The 26,674-nt window shown below is 37.3% G+C and overlaps 1 protein-coding gene across 1 annotated transcript in view; it reads left to right on the forward strand.

Moving 5' to 3' along the window:
• FLVCR1 (FLVCR choline and heme transporter 1) overlaps nucleotides 1-26,271 on the forward strand; it is a 31,305-nt gene extending 5,034 nt beyond the window's left edge. Inside the window, exons 2-10 of the mRNA XM_020890477.2 lie at nucleotides 4,662-4,806; nucleotides 10,514-10,654; nucleotides 15,648-15,715; nucleotides 16,383-16,486; nucleotides 18,099-18,209; nucleotides 18,864-18,969; nucleotides 19,192-19,303; nucleotides 23,281-23,348; nucleotides 23,518-26,271. Of these exons, the coding sequence (XP_020746136.2) occupies nucleotides 4,662-4,806; nucleotides 10,514-10,654; nucleotides 15,648-15,715; nucleotides 16,383-16,486; nucleotides 18,099-18,209; nucleotides 18,864-18,969; nucleotides 19,192-19,303; nucleotides 23,281-23,348; nucleotides 23,518-23,592 (930 nt within the window). The 3' untranslated portion in view covers nucleotides 23,593-26,271. The remainder of the gene's footprint in view (nucleotides 1-4,661; nucleotides 4,807-10,513; nucleotides 10,655-15,647; nucleotides 15,716-16,382; nucleotides 16,487-18,098; nucleotides 18,210-18,863; nucleotides 18,970-19,191; nucleotides 19,304-23,280; nucleotides 23,349-23,517) is intronic.
• The last annotated feature ends 403 nt before the right edge of the window (nucleotides 26,272-26,674 follow it).

A 26,674-nucleotide genomic window follows, 5' to 3' on the forward strand; every position in this document is an offset into this window, starting at 1 on the left:
TCTTGTTGTGATTATCATAGTTAGCACAATTTTATTTTACTGAGGTGAAATTCACATAAAATTAATCATTTTTAAGTGTACATCTGTGTGGCATTTAGTCCATTCACAGTGTTGTACAGCCATCACCTCTAGTTCCCAAACATTTTCATCTGCCCTCAAAGAAGACCCAATTCCACTAAGCAGTCACTCCTCGTTTTCCCCCTGTCTCTAGCCCCTGGCAACCACTAATCTGCTTTTTCCCTATGGATTTCCCTAGTCTAATACTGCATATAAGTAAAATCATACAGTATGTGACCTTTTGTGTCTGGCTTCTTTTAGCATGTTTTCAAAGTTCATCCATGCTACAGCATCTCTCGGTATTTCATTCTCTAAATAATGTTTCATTGAATAATATACCATGTTTTGTTTATTCATTGATGGACAGTTTGGTTGTTTCCACCTTTTGGCTATTGCAAATAAGACTGCTTTGGATATTCATGTGCAATATTCAATACCTGTTTTCAGTTTGGGGGGTATATACCTAAGAGAGGAATTACTAGGTTATATAGTAATTCTGTGTTTAACTTTTTAAGGAACTGCCAAGTTGTTTTCCTTGGTAACCGTGCTGTTTGCAATCTTATTAACATTGTACAAGAGTTCCAGTTTCTTCACATCATAACAACATTTGTTATTTTCTGGGTTTTTAAAAAAATTATAGCCATTCTTGAGATTAATCCTTTGCCTGTTGCTTCATTTGCTATTATTTTCTCCCATTCTGAAGGCTGTCTTTTCACCTTGCTTATAGTTTCCTTTGTTGTGCAAAAGCTTTTAAATTTCATTAGGTCCCATTTGTTTATTTTTGCTTTTATTTCCAACATTCTGGGAGGTGGGTCATAGAGGATCCTGCTGTGATTTATGTCAGAGAGTGTTTTGCCTGTGTTCTCCTCTAGGAGTTTTACAGTTTCTGGTCTTACATTTAGATTTTTAATCCATTTTGAGTTTATTTTTGTATATGGTGTTAGAAAGTGTTCTAGTTTCATTCTTTTACAAGTGGTTGACCAGTTTTCCCAGCACCACTTGTTAAAGAGGTTGTCTTTTTTCCATTGTATATCCTTGCCTCCTTTGTTGAAGATAAGGTGTCCATAGGTACGTGGATTTATCTCTGGGCTTTCTATTTTGTTCCACTGATCTATATTTCTGTCTTTGTGCCAGTACCATACTGTCTTGATGACTGTGGCTTTGTAGTAGAGTCTGAAGTCAGGCAGGTTGATTCCTCCAGTTCCATTCTTCTTTCTCAAGATTGCTTTGGCTATTCGAGGTTTTTTGTATTTCCATACAAATTGTGAAATTATTTGTTCTAGTTCTGTGAAAAATACCGTTGGTAGCTTGATAGGGATTGCGCTGAATCTATAGATTGCTTTGGGTAGTATAGTCATTTTCCTGATATTAATTATTCCAATCCATGAACACAGTATATTTCTCCTTCTATTTGTGTCCTCTTTGAACAAGCTTCCGAATAACCAACAAATCATAGAAGAAATCAAAAAAGAAATCAAAATATGCATAGAAATGAATGAAAATGTAAACACAACAACCCAAAACCTATGGGACACTGTAAAAGCAGCGCTAATGGGAAGGTTCATAGCAATACCAGCTTACTTCAAGAAACAAGAAAAAAGTCAAATAAATAACCTAACTCTACACCTAAAGCAACTAGAGAAGGAAGAAATGAAGAACCCAAGGGTTAGTAGAAGGAAAGAAATCTAAAAATTAGGGCAGAAATAAATGCAAAAGAGACCATAGCAAAAATCAACAAAGCTAAAAGCTGGTTTTTTGAAAAGGTAAATAAAATTGATAAACCGTTAGCCAGACTCATCAAGAAACAGAGAGAGAAGAACCAAATCAACAAAATTAGAAATGAAAATGGAGAGACCACAACAGACAACACTGAAATACAAAGGATCATAAGAGACTACTACCAGCAGCTATATGCCAATAAAATGAACAACTTGGAAGAAATGGACAAATTCTTAGAAAAGTATAACTTTCTAAAACTGAACCAGGAAGAAATAGAAGATCTTAACAGACCCATCACAAGCATGGAAATCGAAACTGTAATCAGAAATCTTCCAGCAAACAAAAGCCCAGAACCAGATGGCTTCACAGCTGAATTCTACCAAAAATTTAGAGAAGAGCTAACACCTATCTTACTCAAACTCTTCCAGAAAATTGCAGAAGAAGGCAAACTTCCAAACTCATTCTATGAGGCCACCATCACCCTAATACCAAAATCGGACAAAGATACCACAAAAAAAGAAAACTACAGGACAATATCACTGATGAACATAGATGCAAAAATACTTAACAAAATTCTAGCAAACAGAATCCAACAACATATTAAAAAGATCATACATCATGACCAAGTGGGCTTTATCCCAGGAATACAAGGATTCTTTAATATCCACAAATCAATCAATGTAATATACCATATTAACAAATTGAAAGATAAAAACCATATGATTATCTCAATAGATGCAGAAAAAGCCTTTGACAAAATTCAACATCCATTTATGATAAAAACTCTCCAGAAAGCAGGAATAGAAGGAACATACCTCAACATAATAAAAGCTATATATGACAAACCCACAGCAAACATTATCCTCAATGGTGAAAAATTGAAAGCATTTCCCTTAAAGTCAGGAACAAGACAAGGGTGCCCACTCTCACCACTACTATTCAACATAATTTTGGAAGTGTTGGCCACAGCAATCAGAGCAGAAAAAGAAATAAAAGGAATCCAGCTAGGAAAAGAAGAAGTAAAACTCTGTTTGCAGACAACATGATCCTCTATATAGAAAACCCTAAAGACTCTACCGGAAAATTACTAGAGCTAATCAGTGAGTACAGTAATGTTGCAGGATATAAAATTAACACACAGAAATCCCTTGCATTCCTATACACTAACAATGAGAAAACAGAAAGAGAAATTAAGGAAACAATACCATTCACCATTGCAACAAAAAGAATAGAATACTTAGGAGTATATCTACCTAAAGAAACGAAAGAAATGACCAGAAATACACAAGCAACTCCTGCAGCTCAATTCCAGAAAAATAAATGACCCAATCAAAAAATGGGCCAAAGAACTAAACAGACATTTCTCCAAAGAAGACATACAGATGGCTAACAAACACATGAAAAGATGCTCAACATCACTCATTATCAGAGAAATGCAAATCAAAACCACAATGAGGTACCATTACACGCCAGTCAGGATGGCTGCTATCCAAAAGTCTACAAGCAATAAATGCTAGAGAGGGTGTGGAGAAAAGGGAACCCTCTTACACTGTTGGTGGGAATGCAAACTAGTACAGCCGCTATGGAGGACAGTATGGAGATTCCTTAAAAAACTGGAAATAGAACTGCCATATGACCCAGCAATCCCACTCCTGAGCATACACACCAAGGAAACCAGAGCTGAAAGAGACACGTGCACCCCAGTGTTTATCACAGCACTGTTTATAATTGCCAGGACATGGAAGCAACCTCGATGCCCATCAGCAGACAAATGGATAAGGAAGCTATGGTACATATACACAATGGAATATTACTCAGCCGTTAAAAAGAATTCATTTGAATCAGGTCTAATGAGATGGATAAAACTGGAGCCCATTATACAGAGTGAAGTAAGCCAGAAAGATAAAGACCAATACAGTATACTAATGCATATATATGGAATTTTAAAAGATGGTAATGATAGCCCTATATGCAAAACAGAAAAAGAGACACAGATGTACAGAACAGACTTTTGGACTCTATGGGAGAAGGTGAGGGTGGGATGTTCTGAGAGAATAGCATTGAAACAAGTATACTATCAAGGGTGAAACAGATCACCAGCCCAGGTTGGATGCATGAGACAAGTGCTCAGGGCTGGTGCACTGGGAAGACCCAGAGGGATGGGGTGGGGAGGGAGGTGGGAGGGGGTATCGGGATGGGGAACACATGTAAATCCATGGCTGATTCATGTCAATGTATGACAAAACCACTACAATATTGTAAAGTAATTAGCCTCCAACTAATAAAAATAAATGAAAAAAAGTAAATTATAGCCATTCTAGTGGGTATAGTTTTGATTTGCATTTCCCCAATAACTAATAATATTGAGCATTTTTTCCTATGCATGTTGGGCATTTGTATATCTTCCTTGGAGAAAAGTCTGTTCAGGTCCTTTGCCCATTTTTGAATTGGGATGTTTGTCTTTTTTGTTGTTGAGTTGTAAGAGTTCTCTATATGTTCTGCATAGTAGAGAGTTATCAAATATATGCTTTACAGATATTTTTTCGCATTTCGTAGCTTGTCTTTTCTCAGCATTTTGTGTGTGTGTGCATGTGTATTTTTATTCTCTTTTCTGATTTAAGTAGCCAAAGGGTAAGGAGTGTATCTTACACAACTTTATAGCAGCATCATTTAAGTGATTGCAGCTTAGTAAATGTTTATTGAATAGGGAAGACATTTGTTAGCAATTTTCCTTTAATAGTAGAATGGTAAAAACACATAAGAACATGGTTCTTTAGAGCTTAGGAAAGCACCTTACACATACTTGTGGTTTTTTTTTTTTATGTTGTATTAGTTACCTTTTTCTCTTATAATAAGAAGAATTAACAGAACTGTTCATTTTACAGCTTGGAACTGCAGTTGGCTTTTTGCTGCCACCAGTTTTAGTGCCCAACACACAGAATGACACGCAACTGCTTTCTTGTAATATCAGCACCATGTTTTATGGAACATCAGCTGTCGCCACACTTTTATTTATTTTAACAGTAATTGGTAAGTGAGTTACTTTCCCTAAAGCTTAACTAGATAAGTGCATGACAAACATAGGAAAATAAAAATAACCGACCCTGAAAACTTGTACAGATAATATCTCAAGTGCTATCTGCCTCTTTCATCCTCGCTGTTCACTTTCTTGATTAGATCATGAATGCTGCAACCCTAGGGATATGCTGTGGTCCATTACATCTGTCTTAATACTGCACAGGGTTGGAAGACTAATTCATCTCATATATCTCCCTACTAATTTTTCTTTCCTGATAACTGTTGGTTTCAAGCATATTACCTGCCTCCTCTTTGCATATCCGTCTACACATTCTGCATCTTAGACACTAACCTCGCCAGGAATAAGTTCTTGTCATGCTTTGCAATGATGCAAATAGGCTGTCACCTTCCTTTGAATGATAAATCCTTCCAGGGATCCCCAACTTAACAATTAACTGGATCTGACAATGTTGGCCAGAGAATGATCGTGGGCAGCAGCAAGCCGCTCAGCAGAATTTCAAACTGTGGCAACTGTCTGCTTGTCAGGCCGCTCCCGCAGACCCCCGCTGTTGCCTCTCGTCCCCGAGTCCTCCCGTCCGGGCCTGTCTCTTGAAGCAGTCAGTCAGGATCAGCTGCAAGCAGCCGTCAGCAGTTTGGAAGACGGTTTGGGAAGGTCTGCTATTTAAAGTTTGTTTTTCATGGGAAATAGTTTTGATTTCAGGGGAAAGAGTAGGTGAGGCTTACTTAAAGTAATGCAGCTGCTAGCGTGACTTTTGGGCACTCAGTGTATCTTAAATGGATTTGAAGAAGAAAGGAACCATAAAGATGAAAGGCTATCTTTTAATCATTAAAATTTATAGTTAAATTTCATTACAGCTGGAGTTTTAAATTGTATATATTAATTTTTACTATGGTCATTATAGTAATGAAAAATACAAGTTTTATGATCACCAGATTAAAAAATCCTCAGTTTTCAGAGAAAGTTAATGTTTTGATAGAGATCACCTTTAGAGATGAACTGCTGGACCCAGGGAGAGGGAACTTAGGCCACATATTTAATTTCCCTTAAAATAATGAAGAAAATATTCTCTTGGTAGCATTTAAAGTCTTCTGACATGTCCAGGCTACCTGTGGTTGGTTTTTATGTTCCAGTTAGGAAATAGCATGTTTGCTGTGTGCTGACTACTGAAAAAGGACAAATTATGCCTTGTAGTCTTTTGGCAGTGTAACAAAATTTTAAAAGAAATCTTTATTTTTAAAACAAACAAACAAACAAAAATAAACAACAAATACCTCTATCTACTTTTCTGGTATCCATATTTGATTTGCTGGATGAAATATGAAATATAGTTTATATACATTTTGCATAAATAGATCTTCCATTAGCAATAGGAATTATTAAAATATAAAATCCTCTTTCCTTTGATTGCTGTGTATCTTTGCATAAATTCTGGTTTTCCTTTTTTATTGCCTCAATTGCTTATCTCTTTGGAAGAAGTGAGAGTAATAGATTGTATATAAGATATCTCTAGATATAAAGTCATATATATGACACATATGTATTTAAACATATATATATATGAGATGCTACAAAAGCAAGATTTTTATTTGTCAAAGGAGTAGGACAAAAAATAATAATAGGTGTGACCATTGGCATATCACCCTGTGTTATTTAAGAAATTAAAAGAGAGCTATTCATGTATATAATTACTTATTTATATACTTATGGCTTATGAATAGACAGTGGAAGTGGAAATGGGAGGGAAGAATGAAAAAAAATGGAATGGAAATGAAATAGGAATAAAAGGCTTGTTGTCAAGTTTTGTTTGGTGACCTGTAATCTTATGATACTAAACATAGTATATAAAAGTAAGATAATATACAGTTGTGTTATGCAAGTCTAGTTTAAAATTGTGACATTTAAATGTAAAATGTACCTGTTTTCCTTATAACTAAATAATTCCTCTTGAGGAAAATCTGGTTTACTTAAAAAACCCACTTTCTTAAAATTCCTCAATTATTAAGGCAATCCTACTTTCTTCTAAATTCTACCCATAAATACTTTGGAAACCCAACCAAATCTTATAAAATAATTTAATTTTGCTGATGCTTTTCAGCAATGTGACATATACCAAATTGGTATTGAGCATTCTTCCTAAAATACTAACTTGAGGATTCATGCCATGTAATCCTATTACCCTCTGTAATTGTAATCCATCTAGCATTTCTAAGAATTAACCCTAGCCTTCCACTGAATTTCATACTAATACCCCATTTTTATTGGGAGAACACTATTATTGTCTCTAACATTTGATTTATATGCCCTAAATATGTTTAAAAGCATACTACATGGTATATTTCATTTAATCTTCACAGCCCTATAAGGGCAGTAGTGTATTATCATTTCTGTTTTATAGATGAGGAAACTGGGGCACAGAATTTAAGTAAATTTAACTTACCCATGGTCACAGTTAATAAATGCTAAAGACAAAAATTGGAGCCTAGGCAGTCTAATTCCATTAATAAAATGTTACTTATACAAACATATCATTTTAATTTTTACTTAGTCTGATTTTTTGTTTCAATTCAGATTCCTTTTGTGTAAATGGTAATGATAATGTATTTGAAAGTTGTTATGCAGATCGGTAAACTGTATCACTTAAGTATGTCAGTTAAAATCCTTATCATCCTGATTCACTGAAATGAGTAGATGACAGAAATCAAAAGTTAACGGCAGTCAAAATATTTAATATTAAAATTTTAAAATATATGAGTATATAACATATATACATAATTTTACTTTTTGATTCTTATATTCAAGATATTTATATATTGGTTGCTATTACAAACTTCTAATAGAAATACATTTTACATAGTCTATAAGAATTTCAAGTCTGAGAAAAGTCTCTGATTTTATTTTTAAAAATTATTTATTTATTTATGGCCACACTGCCCGGCATGTGGAATCTTAGTTCCACATGATTAGGGATAGAACCATTGCCCCCTGCAGTGGATGTGCCGAGTCCTAACCACTGGACTGTCAGGGAGTTCACTGAAAATTCTGATTTTTTAAAATAAATATTCCTCAAAAGGACAATGCTCAATAATTATAAAATTCTTTTACATCGTTTATATCATGTAATCCTCATACCAGCTTGTTGTTATTATCTCCATTTTATGGATGAGAAAGCTATATAGCTGAGAAGCAGGAATTGATTTCTTCAGAGTCATATAGTAAGTTGAGGCAGAGTCAAGATTAAAACCTGTGTTTGTCTTATAATAAGTTAATATGTGTAATGTCTGCTTGAATCACACAGGTACAAATAATGAAATCAAGAGATAATATTATAATCTGATTTTAAAAAATAGAAGTGGTCCTAAATACAGTAGATTTGTTACTTATTCATCACAGGAGAAAAAGTTTGAATGTGCTGCCCAAAAACCCTTTGGCTACGTTCCATGCCTATTGCCACGGGTGGAGAGTAACAGTTTTATTAGTTAATTATTTTATTTGCACAACTTTTTGGTGGGGAGAAGGTAGAAGTCTATTTTTCAAAGGAGAAAGAAAAAGGCATATTTTATCTTTTGAAAGGAACAATGCAGCGTAAAAAGGGTGATAGATCAATGGTTTTTTTATTCTTCTTTTTCTTCATAGACTGAAGCCTGACTTTACTATATTGCATAGCTTGTAGATAAAGGCTTGATTTTGTCCAGGAGAGCAGCTAACTTCCTGAAACTAAGAGATAACCCTTGTGTTGACAAAACAAGTCTAATGGAGTTATAGACTACCAGAACTTGTTTTCATTTTGCATTTGAGTTCAAATCTGAGCCATTTAGACTTATTTTACCATAGTAAATAAAAAATCTTAGAGACTTAAGACTCACTGAACACCCATGACTATGTCATAAGCATAGTTTTTACATTCTGAAATGTTGTTTTAAACCATGTGAGTTCTGTTTTACCAATATTAATAAAAAGAGATATCTCCTGTCTTAACTAGGATGCAAAGAGGCTTTCAGGAAAGGACAACAGACGTCCTCAACAGTGCAAGGAGCAGATAGGGTGAGAGGAAGAAGAGGGATTGCAGCTACTTAAACGTTTTATGTCTACCAGCCCTCCAGTGTAAGGATATTAAAAAGTAAATATGAGTTATATCTCCTCTTGCATTAGTTGTAAGACCTATGATAGTAGAAGTCTTTTAGCTCAATGTTTTCTTTGTATCATAATTAATCCACGGTTTGATGAGCAAAGAACTGTAATTTTTCGGTTTTTTAACAGCAGATAGAATTAGAGAATTAAAATATTGTGTACAAGTTTAAGAACAGTTTCTTTCTCTTGCAGTAATTTTCAAACCTGGCTGGGTGTTGAGTTTTGTGTTTAATGCAGATTCTAAGGTTCTCTTCTAGACATTCTGACTCATTGAGCCTTCGGTAGACTCTCAAAATCTGTATTTTTAAAAAATTTCTACGTGATTACAATCGACAGTCAGGTCCATCAGATCTAGCCCACTGTCAAACTACAAAGCAGGCCTTCTTTGTTGGAAGAAAGAAATAGCCACTGTTTAAAGAGAAAGAGGAAGTTCTAATATTTTAGAAAAGATTACTTTATTCTTAATTCATCAGTGACATCTAAGATGAAAAAGTTCTAGAGATCTGCTGTATAGCATTATGCCTATAGTTAACAATACTTATTATACACTTAAAAGTTTGCTAAGAGGACAGATTTCAAGTTAAATATTCTTGTATCAGTAAAAAAATACCAGTGGCAAGTAACATTGGTGGAAATCAAGACATGATTGTGTGAAAACTATATAACCATGTTGATGTCTGCCAACATCATTGAGTGCCAACATCAGACCATTTTAGATTCAGTGAAATACAGCATTTCCCATCTATTTTAATTTAAAATTTTGAGTCAATACCAAAACTAGATTTTAATTTCTGGAGTACCAGTCTTAGCAGATCAGCTCTTCTAGCAAAAAGTCTTGATTCCCAGCTAGCAAAACCCTACAGAAATCTCTCCTTTGCCATCTGTTGCAGGAAGTTGGTAGATCCTCCCTTGCTCAGCAAAAGGACAGTCTATAAATGTCTGGCTGAGAAGGTTGTGTGATCTAACTGCATAGAAATGAGCAGTGCTAAAACTTAAGATCTCAGAAACCATGTATCATACTTTTATTTCTCTCAGCTCTACCCCTGGATTTTCCATATGCAGCCAACGTGGGTCAGCAAGCAGGACCTAGCTCTGCTCCAATGAATCCTCTTGGACCTTTTCAGTTCTAGAAATAATAAACTTTATATCAGGTTTCAGAAGAAAAGAGGTACTAACTCAAGCCAGTCATCTAAAAGCTCAGTAAGATACTGGCTTACTCATATCTAACCTTATCTCTAATTACAAATTGAACCAAATTTAGAAATAGAATACTTAACATAATAAAAATTAATCTTGCTTAACTAAACTTGGAATAATCCCTGGGCAAAGTTTAACATAGTCTTATTGATGGTTTTGTAGTTCAGTTATGTGAATTGGCCAAATCTCTGAGTTTTAGTTAGTCTCAGAGGGTTGAGATGATAACACCAAACTATTCTTCACTTAGAAATTAGTGAAAATGAACAGCCTTACCACAAAAGACTTTTAGTACCTCTTTAAACTTAAACTAAATTTAGTCTGCTCACTAAGGAAGACACGTATATTGAATTATCTTTTTGTGTATGTTTCCAGCATTCAAAGAAAAACCTCAGTATCCTCCAAGCCAGGCTCAAGCAGTTCTCCAAGACAGTCCACCTGGAGAGTACTCCTATGTGAAATCAATAAGAAACCTATTTAAAAACATTCCTTTTGTCCTTTTATTGATCAGTTATGGTAAGTGGTTTCTTTTATTTTTGTTCATGTCTGTGTAAACCTTTGAGCATTGCAGATTCTTTTCCTTTAGTGGTTTGAGTTTTAATTAATGAGATAATGAAATAGGTTTATTAACTCTATAATAATAGCATAGTCATAAACTTAAATTTTGAACTAAAAGCAAAAACTTCAGAATGGGCTTTTTTACGTGTTTTTAAAACAATAAAAACAAGTTATAGCTGTTAAAGACAGAAGTACTTTCTTCTTTAATGATTTCTCCCAGGGTATTTTTAGGTCCTTTATGAATTACTATTCTGACTGCCATAAGGAAAATGTCATCAATAATTCCTTTCTTTGACCTTATGCAAACTGTCATCTAACTGGAGTATTCTATCAAAATCTCATCCTTCTAGATCTTTCAGCATAGCAGGCAGATATTCCTCCTAACACTGTAGCTTTGACTGTAGGCACCAACAGATTTGTTCTGTTTATTCTTTATTTCTTATATTAACACTGTTTGTTAACCAGTACCTCCTATTTCTGTCTTACTTGCCTTCAGATGTCACTGTGATTGTCTTTATAGTTTCAGGTGTGGGGAGGGGGTATACTAGAGGAAAATTCACCCCGTAGCTGAGGAAGAAGCATTTGATAGAATACAGTACCCATTGGTTAAAGACTCTTAGCCATCTGTGAGAAAAATAAACTTTCTGAACCTGACAGAGTTTATCTGCAAAAACCCTGTAGCAAACATCTTTCCAAAGACAGAAGCTCAGAAGCATTACCCCTTGAGAATCAATAAGAAGTATCCCTTAGAGCAAGGATGCTTATTGTCACCACTTCTGCTCAGCATCCAACTGAAAGTCCTGGCTGGCCCACTAATACAGGAAAAATTAAAGGTACATGAATTGGAAAGAAAAAAGATGCTTTATTCACAGATAACATGACCTTATATATCAGAGGTCAGCAAACTGTCTTATGAGCCAAATCTGGCCATGGCCTGTTTAACATTTTATTTATTTACACATTTTCTACTATGGCTGCTTTTGAACTATAAGAGCAGCACCAAGTAGCCACATCAGAGACCATACAGCCTGCAAAGCTAAAAGTATTTACTGTCTCTTGTTACAGAAAATGCTTGCTAACCCCATGGTCTACAAAATAACACAGGAGAACCTACATTCTCTTGTTAGAACTAATAATATTAAATACATAACAATGTGAAAATATCAACTGCATTCCTATAAAAAGATATAATAGCAGCCAGAAGTATAAGGTGCCTGGGAACAAATCTACTAAAGAGAACTTCATGTAGATCAACTATGCTAGTACTGTGCTCAGTTGCTCGGTCATGTCCGTCTCTTTGCGACCCCATGGACTGCAGTCTGCCAGGCTCCTCCATCCATGGGATTCTGTAGGCAAGAATACTGGAGTGGGTTGCCATGACCTCCTCCAGAGGGTCTTCCCAACCCAGGGATTGAACCTGAGTTTTCTGCGTCTCCTGCATTGGCAGGTGGGTTCTTTACCAGTGAGCCACCTGGGGAGCCCCCAAATCAGCTATACTTAAACTTAAAAGAAGGACTTTATACATTATAAAACACTGAAAGATGTAAGAGAAGACCTAAATTAAGTGGAGGGATATACCATGTTTATGGAGGACTCAACATTGTAATAATGCCAGTTAACCTTACAGGACCACTGTATTAACAAATGCCAGTTGTAGATTTGGGTTGAGGGAAAGGTCAGACACATACAGAGGCTCTGGAAACTGAGCAGAGTTTACCTGTTGAAGGAATTAGAAAGAATGAGTTGAGAAACACTGTAGAGAGTTCAACAACATTCCCTAGAACAGCTGGAGAAGCTTGTTGACTTGATGTTCATCGCCAAAGGGGTCTTAATGTCTAAATGCGTGAGGGTCATATCCCACCGTTTAGAAGTGTACTTGTCTGCTCCATCCATGCCTAGTATTATGTAGAAAAGATTGGGGCAGACTTGCACATAGGATAGTTTGGCTAGGTACCACACTCCTAGGACAGGTTTTCAGTGTCCAAAACTCAGGAAACCAGAAAGACTGAGAAACGGGTTTTTTGTTTTTTTTTTTGACATCAGGGCTATTTGGAGAAACTTGTCATCACTTATATCCCAACTGTAGCTACTTGCTCTCTGAAACTCAGACAAGTGTCTCACTTTAGATTCAGGTAACAATACTCGTTGCTGTATAATTCTTTATGCAGACTCCGGCTTTCCTCACTGAGGCTGGAGTAGGAGTGCGACCACCACAGGGCACCATGCAGTAGAGTAGGCTCAAGCCTCAGCGCAGGCCTCTCTTGTTTTCCTTGGACTCCTCAGCCTAAGCTGACTGGGTCTCTGCCTTCCCGAGCTCAATGGGAAGTGAGTAACAAAGGCTCGCTACCCAGGGGTTTTTGATAAGATCTCTGGACATAGGCCTCATCTAGCAATCTCCAACTTAAAACAGGGTTTGTAATGGAACTTGGCTAATTATAAGATTCCTGTGAAGGAAGTAAGGGCCAAGAGCAACAAAGATAGTTTTGATAAAGAACAAGGTGAGGAATTAATTCTCAGATATCAAGGTTTCTAGAGCAGTGGTAATGAGATGCCATGCATTAGTAAGGGATAGACAGTTAGACAGTCACAAAGAGTTGGACAGGACTGAGCGCCTGAACTGAATTGAGACAGTTAGATCACTGGAACACAATAAAGAACCCAGGGGCCTACCCCTGTGTATCAGTTGGCATAGGCTAGGTTAGCAATGAAACCCCACAAAAAAAAAAAAAAAAAAAAAATGGCCTAACACCTCAAATGGCACAGCATGCCAATGCTGCGGTCCACTGTGAACAGGCCACAAGTCACTTGGAGATCCAGGCTGATATCTCAAAACATGCTTCCATGATTACTAAGAAAACAAGAACTAGCACTTTTGCTCCCTTTTGTAGTCATATGGCCTTGCCACTAAGTGCCTACATAGAGAAAAACTAGAATATTTGCAAACAGCAGAAGATCCCCTGGAGAAGGAAAGGGCAATCCACTCCAGTATTCTTGCCTGGGAAATCCCATGGACAGAGGAGCCTGGCAGGCTATATGGGGTCACCAAAGGGTCAGACACGACTTAGCGACTGAACAACAACAAAGTGATGACTAGAACATTTATATGCATATATGAAAACTTGGTATTTGTATAGGAGAAACTACATAGTAACTTATCTTGGGAGAATTGATTATCCATAAAGGAGAAATAATGTGAAGTTAGAACATGAATTGTGGATTAAAGACCAAAGGGTAAAAATCAGAACTTGAATGTTTTTTTGGTTTTTATTTTTTGGCCGTGAAGCCTGGCAGGTGGGATCTTAGTTTCCTGACCAGGGATCAAACCCACTCCTGCAGTCAAAGTGCAGAGTCTCAAAGCCAGGAAAGTCGCCAGAACTTTAATGTTTTAGAAGCAAATATAGGAAACCATCTTTAGTATTCTTAAAAGAATTTTCTAAGGCAAAAGAAAAAAATCCCCTAAATTAAAAAATTGATAAATAGGATTAAATTAATGATATTTTCTAGAAAAACATGACATAAACCATGAGAAAATGCCTGCAATGCATGTAACCAACAACAGCTTTGCACCTACAATATAAAAGTGACTCCTGCTAATCAGTAAAAAAAGAGCAAACCAAAAAAAAGAAAAGAGCAAACCATCCAGGGAAATCAGAGGCCTTTATATGTTTGTGTGTGTGTGTTGCTCATATATGATGCTCAACCTTCCTAGGAATTGAGGAAATGCAAATCAAAACCAGAGTGAGATACAATATCGCACACATTTAAATTGGCAAAAAAGACAAATTTATCAAGAATTTGGAAAGGAACTCTGTTGGTAGTATAAACTGGTAGAACCATTTTGAAGAGCAATTTGGCTATATCCAGAAAGTAGAAGTTTTACTTCTAGATTTTTGCTTAGAGAAACCCTTATATACATAAGAACAAAAGCAATATTTATTGCAATATTGTTTTAAATAGTGAAAAACTGGAAAAAGCCTTAAAGTATCTATTGACTTAGGACAAGAGATAGTTAAATTGAAGTATATTCGCACAGTGGACTTATACACCACAGAAAACTGATGAGGTAGAACTAAAAGTGTCAACATGGATAAATCTCAAAACCATGATATTGAGTAATATGAGCAAATTGCAGATGGATACAATGCCATATTATTCATAAAAAATTTAATTACAGGCAGGCTAATTCTGTTGTTTATTGATACACATATGTTGTAATATCTGCAGTGATAAATATGAAGGTCAGGGTAGGGATTACCTCTGAGAAAGAATAGGATTAAGGAAGATGTGAAAAAATGAATCTGAAGCATAGATAGCAAAATGTTAACGTTTGTAAAAGAGTGATGAGTAAGGGTATTTGTTAAATTATTCTCTGTACTATTTTGTATTCTTGAACTATTTAATAATAGAAAAATAATAAGCTTAAATTTCAGCTCAGTTAAGAGACTTAGACCTAAAGTGATACAACATATGTGAAGAAACTCCATGATTCAAACCTAGTCACGTGCTTCCTGATAGCCAGCTGTTTTTAACTTTCCCTTTAAAGCATTCTTTAATTGACGCTGTCTTCCTAATTCCTTGTACATCTTTGATGCAGGGGCGAGATGGCTGCAGCAAGGGTTCTGTCTTAACGCTTTGGCCTTCATCAACTAGCATAGGTGCTCAGGAAGCAATCAGTTGCGTGATTGCTGTTATACAGTGTTATGCATGGGACTGTGATTTCTGGCCCGTACGTCTGAATCTAAATAATAATGAATGATGTAATGACAGAATTCTACAATCGTAATCTCTGCGAAGTTTGGGTGTTAACCTTGAAAGGGAATAGTGAGAGGTCTCAATTTTTTCTGTCAACTGTCTAAGAAGACATTGTATTTTCACAAGTGTCACAGAGTGCTCCATATCACTTTGTAAACTAGTACATGGCACATTAATAGTTTTCTCTTTATTATTGTAGGTATCATGACTGGAGCATTTTATTCTGTCTCAACATTATTAAATCAAATGATACTGACACATTATGAGGTAAGCTTCTGCCAATATTGTGTTGCATGCCTGGCCAAGAACTTTTCTTCAGCAATATAATTCCTGTGAGCATGATCATAAGACTAAAGATGTATGACCTTGTTGCTATAAAAGATTTATACTTGTTTCAATTGAAATTACATTTAATCCAATTTATAAAACAACATAGAAAGCAGAAGTTATTATTGTTTTGACAATACCTCTGTCTTTTTCTTTATTCTTTTTTAAAGGGATAGTGTGACTGGTTATATGAGACAAGACCAAAAATATGTAAAAGAAACCAACACAAATATAAAAAAGTAGATATCAAGCCCTGATCTCTCTTTCCTTTTGAAAAGAGAAAGCAGTTATATGTAAAAGCTATCAGATTAACTTTCTTTTCAGACACCTATGAATTGCTTAAGAATTCAAACAAAAATCATTGTCCTTCTAACCATGGAGAATCAAGAAAAATTTCCTTTTTTATTTCTCCCATATGTCAGGTTTTGTTTCGTTTTTTTGCTTTAATGTAGAATGTCCATTCACCCTAATACATGTACTGAATTCTTCATGTTATATTGTATGCTTAATTGTATCTGCTTATTTCCATTGACATGAGAAGGTATGGGAATGTGAAGGATCTTTTTGAATTTGAAGTGTCTAATCAGCTTTTGAAAAACATTTTAAGGGTGAAGAAGTGAATGCTGGAAGGATTGGGCTAACACTAGTATTAGCTGGAATGGTGGGATCTATTCTTTGTGGCTTATGGCTGGATTATACCAAAACATACAAGTAAGTGAAAGCAGGAGAATGTATGGTGTACAACCTCAGGTATTTTGGTTTTAAAGGAACGTTTACTTTTCATTCTGAGAAATTTAAAAAGTATTATTACCACTGAAAGACTTGCATTCTAGACACTCTCAGGTTCCCTTCACTTCTGAATGTTTCAGTGGTCTCTATGATCTTACTGGTCATATTTGTTTCAACTTGGAGAACTTGGATACCTCATGAACTCTCCTCTCCTCTAACAGTACTCATATGTACCACTCCAGAATAGATCAGTTCTGTTCTAAAAGGAGCCCTTTCTGAGAAACATTTGGCTTTTGATAGAGACTTTATATTGCTGTTTTCCATGTTGTGAACTTAAAAAGTTTTTTCCTATCAAAAAATTATTAGTGAGCATAAGGCATTTTGATATGAAGTTTTTGGCTAAAATGCCCTAAAACTGTAATAACACTTGACTATAATACTGTAATAGGTAATATGAAGATTCTGTATTAATTGTGTATCTATATGGAACCAGAAAAATGCTAATACAAAAGAAAAAGTGAGTAACGCCAACTGGGAGACTGAGAAATGCGCTTTCCGAGGCAGCATCTTTTGCACTGGGCCTTAAAAGAACAGCTACATCTAAAAAAAAAAGTAGAAGAATAGCTGCATTTCTTAACAGACAGAAATTTCTCGTATGTTTGGGAGAAATGAATGAATGGAACTGTGAATGAATGAAGTAATGGAACTGTGTCCTCTACACCTTTCAAGGCCTAAGATATATTTGATATCATTATCTAAGCCCTTTCAAAGTACCTTTGATCTTAAAATTCTCCAAATAGTTCTCACATGATTTAAAACAGCACTTACTGGGGCTTCATTGTAATGTAATGGTAGCTTAGAATGAAACCCATTAAATTTGTAGATAAAGAGAGTATGTGTAAAGGATTTATATTTATCAATAGTCTTTGGTCCATTTTATAATTAAGAAACGGATTGGCATACAGATGTTCTTTGTTGCCCTGGCTTTCTTCTCAGGATAACTGCCATTCATTCACCAAGCTTTTGTTACGTGTATCACTCTTAGCTAAGATTCGTGGGAAGCAATGTTTGATCCCTGTCCTTAGGACCTTTGCAGTCTAGTTGGGAAAAATTAAGGTGTTCATGCATGTAAAGTTCAATAATCATATAACAGACTAAAATATATGTCAAATGTCAATCATATACATAGAAAATGATTAGGGAGTTTGAAAAAAAGGAAAATCTTGTAAGCTACAGTGGTTAGGAAAAGTATTGTGGAAGAGGCAGAATTGGATCTGAATTTTGAAATACAGATAGGGAACCATCCATATCCCATTTGGTGCCATAAAAATGATTTTTATCCTTATGGGTATTCCTTTGTCTGAGCATTGGGTGTGAGGTGACTTCTTGTCAGCTGCAAACTGAAACTTTTGAAACTTCAATTTAATCTTTCAAGTCCATGCCTGGTGGAACCATTTTCCATAGATAAGACGGGATGGGTCTTGAAATCTGAAGAATTTGTTACCATATGGACAGAACAGAATTAGCCACATGGTTTTTCTGTGCCTAAGGAAAATCAGACAGAACATTAACAATTCTGTTGTTTCTGTTTCAGACACACTACTCTGACCGTTTACGTTCTGTCCTTTGTTGGAATGGTCATCTTCACCTTCACACTGAACCTGGGACACATTGTCATCGTGTTTGTCACTGGAGCGTTGCTTGGGTAAGCCTTGCACGTGTCAAAAGGGATGACAGTGTGCTGTTAGCGTCCTGAAGTATTACTGCTGTGGCTTTTCATTTTGTAAAGTTTATCCAGAAGCCCTTTAATTTTTTAAACTTTAAAAAAGATCTGTCTTGTGCACATAAATGTATAATTCTTCGTGTGTTAGCCGCTCAGTCATGTCTGACTCTTTGAGACCCCATGGACTATTGTCTGCCAGGCTCCTCTGTCCTTGGGATTCTCCAGGCAAGAATACTGGAGTGGGCTGCCATTTCCTTCTCCATAATTTTTTAGAACTATAAAAAATAATTCAAAATTATTTTTTGCTATGCTGTAGGTGAAAAATGGATGAGCCTTACTTAATCCAAAGTCTTTTTACTTGGCTAGAAAGACAACTGACATAGAAAACTAGGAGTATATTTTTCTCTGGAAAAAAATTAGAAATTGTTTTGCTTCCTAGTTCATGGTTTTGCTTCGCAGTTCTCCCGTCCTCAGGTTAATTGGTGAATCATAATAGTGCCTTCCTTTCACACACCAACCTCAAAACTTTCACTTATTTGATAATTTTAACAAGTCTGAGAAGTAAAGCAGTTGCATCAACAGGTGATATTGTTCTTCCAATGATTTCTTCTGTGATTTTGAATTTATTTTCTATAGTTTCTTCATGACTGGTTACCTCCCCTTGGGTTTCGAATTTGCTGTTGAAATCACTTACCCTGAGTCTGAAGGGACTTCATCCGGTCTTCTCAATGCTGCTGCACAGGTAAACCTCTGATTTCTCTTAAATCTGAGACCATTAGTTTACCAAATAATCTAATGGATAATGAATTTGACTGTAGCTTTTGTTTTTAAAAATTCCACCTTTCAATGCATGTTTCTAGAAGCCAAATCATATGAATAAAATAGTTAAGAAAAGTTCTATAGGAAATACGGTATTTGTTTTTAAAAGCAATCTTAATAAAATATTTCTCTTATTTTATTTTAGATATTTGGAATCTTATTCACATTGGCTCAAGGAAAGCTTACATCAGCATATGGTCCTACAACAGGGAACATTTTCCTCTGTGTTTGGATGTTTGTAGGCATCATTTTAACAGGTAAATCAAGGTGTATGCCTGCCCGAAGTACTATGTCACATTGTCTTTGTATATTTAATTTTCATTTCTGTTGCTTCTCAAGACTTGGCAGAACTCAAGGGGAAAAAAATGAAATAAAAGGCAGGATATTGTTTCCCCCTTCAGGAATATGAATCTATGGATTCATTTTTGAGGTTTCAAATTCAATACAATTACCATGCCTGGAAAACAAAACCCTTGTAACAAGTGTCAGTAAAGACTTGGAATGGACAGGACTGGCCTCAGGTTCCGATTTTGCTGCTCATTAGCTGTGTGACTTTAGACAAATTACTCAGCCTCTCCCGTTGTCCTTTTCTCGTTTATATTAATAGGATGTTAAAAGCTTGGCTTTAGGGCTCGCTGTGAGGGTTAACTGAGATGGTTGATGAAAAGCTCCTGGCAGGGTTTGGCACCTAGGACCTGTCTGAGCATGCAGGCCGTTACTGTAGCCGGGTCTCCCTGGGCTCAGCCCCACCTCCCCACACTGCTCCCCTGGGTTCCACCCCTGGTTGGGGAACTAAGATTTGACAAGCCAAGGGGCATGGCCACAAGAAACAGAAGCAAGACTTATATCCAGTAGTGCTTCCAGGCCCATGTCGGCTTCTAGTGTGATTTTACTTCGTTAGTTTCTTTCTGCATTCCTTATCTACATGAGAGACAGAAGCCATGGAGACTTGGAGAGGGATTGTTGTTTGTTTGTTTGTTTTTTAATCTGCTATAACTTAATTCAAGGATGGACTCTCAACAGGAAGATGTGAATATTTGTTGAACACCTGGTCATCCTTTTTGAAACCCCCAGTATGAGCTCTTAGCAGTGATAAGCACTTGGAAATACACAGCCACTTAAGGTCACTGTCATTTATTCATTGCACTCAAAGGGACTGAGTGCACTGTTTCCTCAAAGAAAAAACCCTGCCAAGGAAGCATTTCCCCCCATTCTCTTCAGTTAGTAAAACGAAACACATAAAACAATGTTTTGTAACTGAACATATATAACATAGTGCACAAACTACCTTGCCTGCTGATCTGTCATAAGTGATTCCTTGTTGATTCTCAGTTTCTAGGAAAGTAACACATAGGTATCAAATAGGGTGTTATTGTTGCACCAAAAAAGGGAACAGGTTTGTGTTCTGTATTCACTTTATTTTATAGTAAGATTCATAAATTTAATTCAAACAGGTCAAGTACAGAAAATTAAGTGTAAAAAAAAAGATCTTTAAAATCAGCTTTACATTGACAGTTTTACCATTTAAAAATGCTAATTAATGTCTCTCATGTGTTGAGTGTTTTACTGGAGAGAATACGATGGATTTGTATCCAATAGTTATTTGTATAGACAAAGGAAAGAGGACTGAGAGATTCCTGAGGTGTGCTGAAGGTGATACCTTTTCTTTTTTACATTTTTTTCTGGAAATTGTTGGCAGGTCTTATTTTGACAGAGGAATTACCATTTAAATGCAGTGCGTTCTGCTTTCCAGTGTTGATGTTCTCTGTGAAGCACTAAGCTTCACATATATAACATGTATCCACTCCTTAGCCCATTTATGCACATTGAAAAAAAAATGTTTCTAAACATGTCATAGTGTTTCTCAGTTCTTTGATTAATATTAATGGTAGAGAGATACACAATTTCCCCCTGTAAAAAAGTGAGTCGCATCTTTGGTTTAGTGGACTTGTAGAACAGTGTCGAGCAGACCAATTGGTGTCAATCACTGGTGCAGTTTAGAGAGTGAGTGAGTGAGTGAGTGATTTTTGGCTGTGCCAAATCCTCATTGCTGTGCACAGGCCTCCTCTAGCTGGAGCAAACCGGGCGCAGCTCTGTTGGTGTGCGAGCTTCTCGTTGCGGTGGCTTCTCTCGTTGCAGAGCATGGCCTCTAGGGCACGCGGGCTTCAGTAGTGGGCAGCACGTGGCTCGGTAGTTGCATCTCACAGGCTCAGAGCACAAGCTCGGTAGTTGTGGTGCGTGGGCTTAGTTGCTCTCCGGCATATGAGATCTTCCCAAATCAGGGGCGGAATCCATGTTTCCTGCACTGACAGGCTGATTCTTACCCACTGGACCACCAGGGAAGCCCAAGAGTGATGTTTTAATATCAAGCTGCTTGAAATTGGGAGCTCATTATATCACCAGTTTCTTTAAAATCATTTAAGTGCAGTCAGAAAGGCCATTTTACATGTATCCAAGTATCTTTTCGTAAATATCTGAATTTCTAAAGTGTTGCTATCAGTAACAGAGTTCTAAGAGGTAGTGTGAATTTCTAAGGAAGGAGTAGTCTTAACTTTTAAGACTGATTTTACTTTTACCTTTCAACTTTGCTTTATGGCCAATTAGATTATTTAACTACCCACCAATCTGTACCTTTTCTTATTTTACACTCTCTGTGTAGTGTGTGGCTTTAACTACCACATTAACACTAGTAATTTTCAAATCTGTACCTCCAGAACCTGATCTCTTTTATATTTCAGACCAATATGTCTAATCATAGATTTATCCTTGGACCTGAATGTCCCACGAGATTTTATGTTCAACCTGTCCAGAACAGAACTTAACCATCTTCCCACCATACCTGTCCTTTTTGTATTTTTGGTTATAGTAACTAGGACCAAAGACAGTGAAAGTGTGGGTCACTCTGTCACATCTGATTCTTTGTGACCCCATGGACTGTAGCCGATACCAGGCTCCTCTGTCCATGGAATTCTCCAGGCAAGAATACTGGAGCAGGTTGCCATCCCCTTCTCCAGGGAATCTTTCTGACCCAAGGATCGAACCTGGGTCTCCAGCCTTTGCAGACAGTTTCTTTACAGTCTGAGCTACCAGGAAAGCCACCATCCATTCAATTGCCCAAGCAAGTCTCCCACTTCCCCCTCCCCAACCCCCGTTTTTCATATCCTTTCAAACCACTGAGTCTTACTGGTTCGATTCTAAAATATCTCTGGATTCTGTCCCTGTATCACCATTTCTCACATATTCAGGCCTTACCGTCTCCAGCAGGACGAAGGGCTCTTGGCTGGCTTTGCTGCCTCTAGCCTTGTTGCAGATCACACCCCCGCACACACGGCTGCCAGGGTGAGCTCCCTCACACACAGCCCGACCGTGTCCTCCCCGCTCACTCCCAGTGTCCTGCCCACCCGGCCTCCTCTCTTGCCGTCTCCCTCTTGTACTTGATGCTCCACCGATTGCAGACCACCACGGGTGCCGAGAATACACTCTACTCTTCCTGTTCTGATCTCTCGGCATGTACTGGTTTCCGCCTGCCTGGAATGCCTTCCCCTCCCCTCTCCTCTGCTTGACAAGTTCCCACTCATTTTCTCAAGTTTCAGTTCAAACACATCTCTTCTTTAGGTAAGCTTTTCCTTATTTCCTTCGGCTGACACAGACATTTTTCCCCATGCTTCCACGATATCCTGTCCGAGCCTACATTACTGGAGTTGCTATACGATGTTAAAATTGTTTGCACGTCAGTGTTTCCCATAGATTGCGGTTGTGTAGTCACTCCGTTGTGTCTGACTCATTTGCAACCCCATGGATTGTCACCCACCAGGCTCTTCTGTCCATGGGATTTCCCAGGCAAGAATACTGGAATGGGTGCCATTCCCTTCTCCAGGGGATCTTCCCGACCCAGGGATCAAACCCAGGTCTCCTGATTGCAGACAGACTCTTTACCATCTGAGCCCCCAGAGGAGCCCTTCCCTGGATTGGAGGGTCCTTTAGGGAAAGAATTGCTCTCTCCATCTTTGTGTCTCGGTTCTTGGCATCCTGTGTCTGTTCACTAATGAATGACTTGCTAATTAAGTTGATGACTTAGGTAGTGTCCTTTTTTCAGGCTGCAAGAATGTTGTGGAATATTATGGTACTATAGTGTGCTACATTTGACAGTATCAAAAAAGGTTTTGCACGGCTTAGAAGAAAGTAGATTTATACATACTCTGTGGTAACTTCATTGATCTTTCTCCGTTTGCAGCATTAATCAAGTCCGATCTGAAAAGACACAATATAAATAAAGGAATTACAAATGGTGATGTTAAAGCTGTAAGTAGTGAATATTTTTATGATTATACTATTGAGAAATGTGTGCATAGAATAAGTGTAAACCCATCTATGTAGTCAGCTTGTTTTTTAATTCCTGAGTCAACTGTGGATCTGTCATAATGACATATGCCAGATATGTAAATTTTTTATCTTCTTATTCTTTCTACAGGTACCAGTTGATAGCCCCACAGATCAAGAATCAAAAACTATCCTGATGTCCAAAAACTCAGAGTCAGCAATTTGATGTGAAGGAAAATTTAACATCATATGATAACTGAGATGTAAAGCCTGGTTTATAGGTTATGGAGAATGGACACTTACTTGAAAATTATTATGTGACTCCTAAATGCAGTTACTGTTTTTATTTAATTGTTAATTTAAAGTACTTTTGCTGACATCATTTTAACATAGAAAATAGAAGCTTAGGAGGCTTTCTAAAATGATAATATGGAGGTCCACACCCTTCAAATTGCATAGGAGTACATGCAATTTGTTTATATAAATATGCTATCTAGTGGAACCAAGTGAACAGTATATTCCTAATTATCTCCCTTTCCATCCTTGATAGCTCATTTGGTAAAGAATCCACCTGCACTGCAGGAGACCCAATTCAATTCCTGATCAGGAAGATCCCCTGGAGAAGGGATAGGCTACCCACTCCAGTATTCTTGGGCTTCCATTGTGGCTCAGCTGGTAAAGAATCCACCTGCAATGCAGGAGACCTGGGTTTGATCCCTGGGTTGGGAAGATCCCCTGGAGAAGGAAACGGCTACCCACTCCAGTACTCTGGCCTGGAGAATTCCATGGACTATCCATGGAGTCGCCAAGAGTCAGACACGACTGAACGACTTTCACTTCACTTCACTTGGCGTTGTTCATACCAACTGTCTAAGCCCCTCAGTGTGAAAACAGTATACCAATATGATACTTTTAACCCACCAAATGACACTGTTGGGATGAGACTCTCAGATGACCTCTATGCTTTTTCCCATTTCTTGCCATTCTCATTAGAAACTGCTTTGTAACAGGTACTGTCTGTGGTCAACTGTCAGTGTGTAGACGGAACTCATAACTTTGGTCTTAGGCTTATGTTCTCATTAAGCAAAGACAGACTCATCGCCCTGAGTTCGTCTCTGTGCTGCCTTCCCAGTCATTGTAAGAAAGCTAACACTATATTTACTATATTTTTTCACTCCAACTTGAAATTGAGTAGTTTTGTATACATCATCTTTTTTACTCCCTACACCACCACCCCCCCCACCCCCCCCACCCCACCCCCCCGCCCAGTATGTAACTTTCTTGTAAAAACATTTCACCCTGTGTTTCCCGGACTTTTTCTTGGTTTCTTGTATCACACCTTATACTTTGGCCTTGACGATTCCTGAGATAAGGAAATCTCTAATAACTTCAGGGAGACCCGGTGTTCCCAATTAGGGGAGACCTCTTGAAATGCTGTCTGTGGTGATTCTACAACATGGTTTCTTCAGACCATTCTCCTCCTCCGAGACCTGTGCCCACGTGTGGCGCCCTCGATGCGCTGGGCTCTGGGACTCCTTTCTTCACCACAGAATGCGCACAGGCTCCGGCCTGCTGGAACAGCCTGCTGTTTTCTGTGCTCAGGGTAAGGAAAACAGGACCAAATGTGTTTCCACAGTGCCTACCACTGCGCCTCGTTTACAGTGAGAATCTCAATGTTGTTCACATCCTGGCTCTCTAAGCTGATAGGGAACATCTTTAGAGTAATGACATTGAAACAGCCATAATATTTATATTATGTCCACATAAACACAAAAAGCCAATCAGGTATTCCCTTGAATACCCTTGAAGTGAATTAGCAATTCTGATTTGGGCGTGCTATATGCATTGCTTAATATTAAAATTATAGCAGTCTCCGTAACCAAACAACTGTAAATTATGTGGAATCTTACCCTGGAGAACGTGTTACCAGAAGAACTTAGCTGGGAATCAGGAACTTCAGGTCTGTGTCCTGGTGGATCTGTTTCTAGCTTCCCTGTAAATCTCCAGGCAGCATTTTCCTCATCTGTATATAATGAATGTAAAATCTGATCTCAAAGATCATTTTTTGAATCTTAAATGCACTCATCAGGGGATAGACCAAATCATTGTACCACAGGAACTTAAATCTAGCTGGAGGAAAATTCCCTGGACAATTGAATAAACAACTGTGGTTGTTACCTTGTAGATACGGGGAATTTAAAGTCTGTTTTCAGCCTTTTTGTTCAGTTGGTGATAGCTCAGGCAGATGATGCTGTATCATTAACTTCCTTAGATAGTCAATTCACAGATTTTATGGCCAAAAATATGTTTTAAGGTCCCTCCTTTAAATGATTGTTTTTATTTTTAAATTGTCAATGTTGTTTCAAATAATCATGTCCTTGTCAAGTTCCTGAGGTTTTGAACAAATTACAGATAGAAGTTGGAATATTTTATTCCTGAAAAGCATATATACATATATGTCATGTGTATTTGTCCTAGTTGATTAGAAAAAGAATGAAATATTATGTGGCAGAACACAAAATGAATTGATAAGTTTTTTGTATTTTTAGTTAAATTTGTAATGTGTCAAACAAGAATATCATATAATTCTATGTTGTATCTTTGAAAAATGGAGTTGGGTAACTCACTTGTGTACATTTTAGTTGAGTGATTTGAGAAAGAAACTGGATGTTTTCAAAGTATTTTGAAATGTTGCAAGTATAGCTTTTGCCTTTTGTGAATGTTGGAGAAATATCTTTAAAAATGTGTTTTAAAAATATGTGTAAACTTATAGAGTATTACCAGAAGAATGCCTGTCTGTCTTAAGTCATTTTTTGTGTTCTAATTTCTGCTTTTTGTACTATTTAGCTATATGCTTGTTCTTCAGTATTTCAGACCTCAGATAAATTTATTTTTTTAATGTTAATTTTGTATGGCTTTTTTTTTTTTTTTTAAGTTCTGATACTTCAGTACACTTGGGGAATAGAAAAAGGGTTATAAGATTTCAGAATGGGCCAAGAGAGAAGTGGTTTGTGGATTACCAGGTAACAAATCTCACCAGGGTCAGGGTCGGGGTCAGGGCCAGGGTCAGGGCCAGGGTCAGGGTCAGGGTCAGGGTCAGAGCTGAGCCACAAAGGAGCCAGGGCTCAGTCTCTCCCCTTGCTTCAGTGTCTGCCTTTCACTGGCCGGCCTGGCGGCCCCACCGTGAGCCATCATGGACACTCCACCTAAGCTCCAGGCTGTTCTCTGCCTTTTTTCTCCTGCTAGCATGTGCCTGTGTGAGACCTTATAGCCTAGAATATGTGTCACTGTTCCTAAAGGTCTTGTTG

Source organism: Odocoileus virginianus, chromosome 11 (assembly GCF_023699985.2).
Source record: "Odocoileus virginianus isolate 20LAN1187 ecotype Illinois chromosome 11, Ovbor_1.2, whole genome shotgun sequence".
Lineage (NCBI taxonomy): Eukaryota > Metazoa > Chordata > Mammalia > Artiodactyla > Cervidae > Odocoileus > Odocoileus virginianus.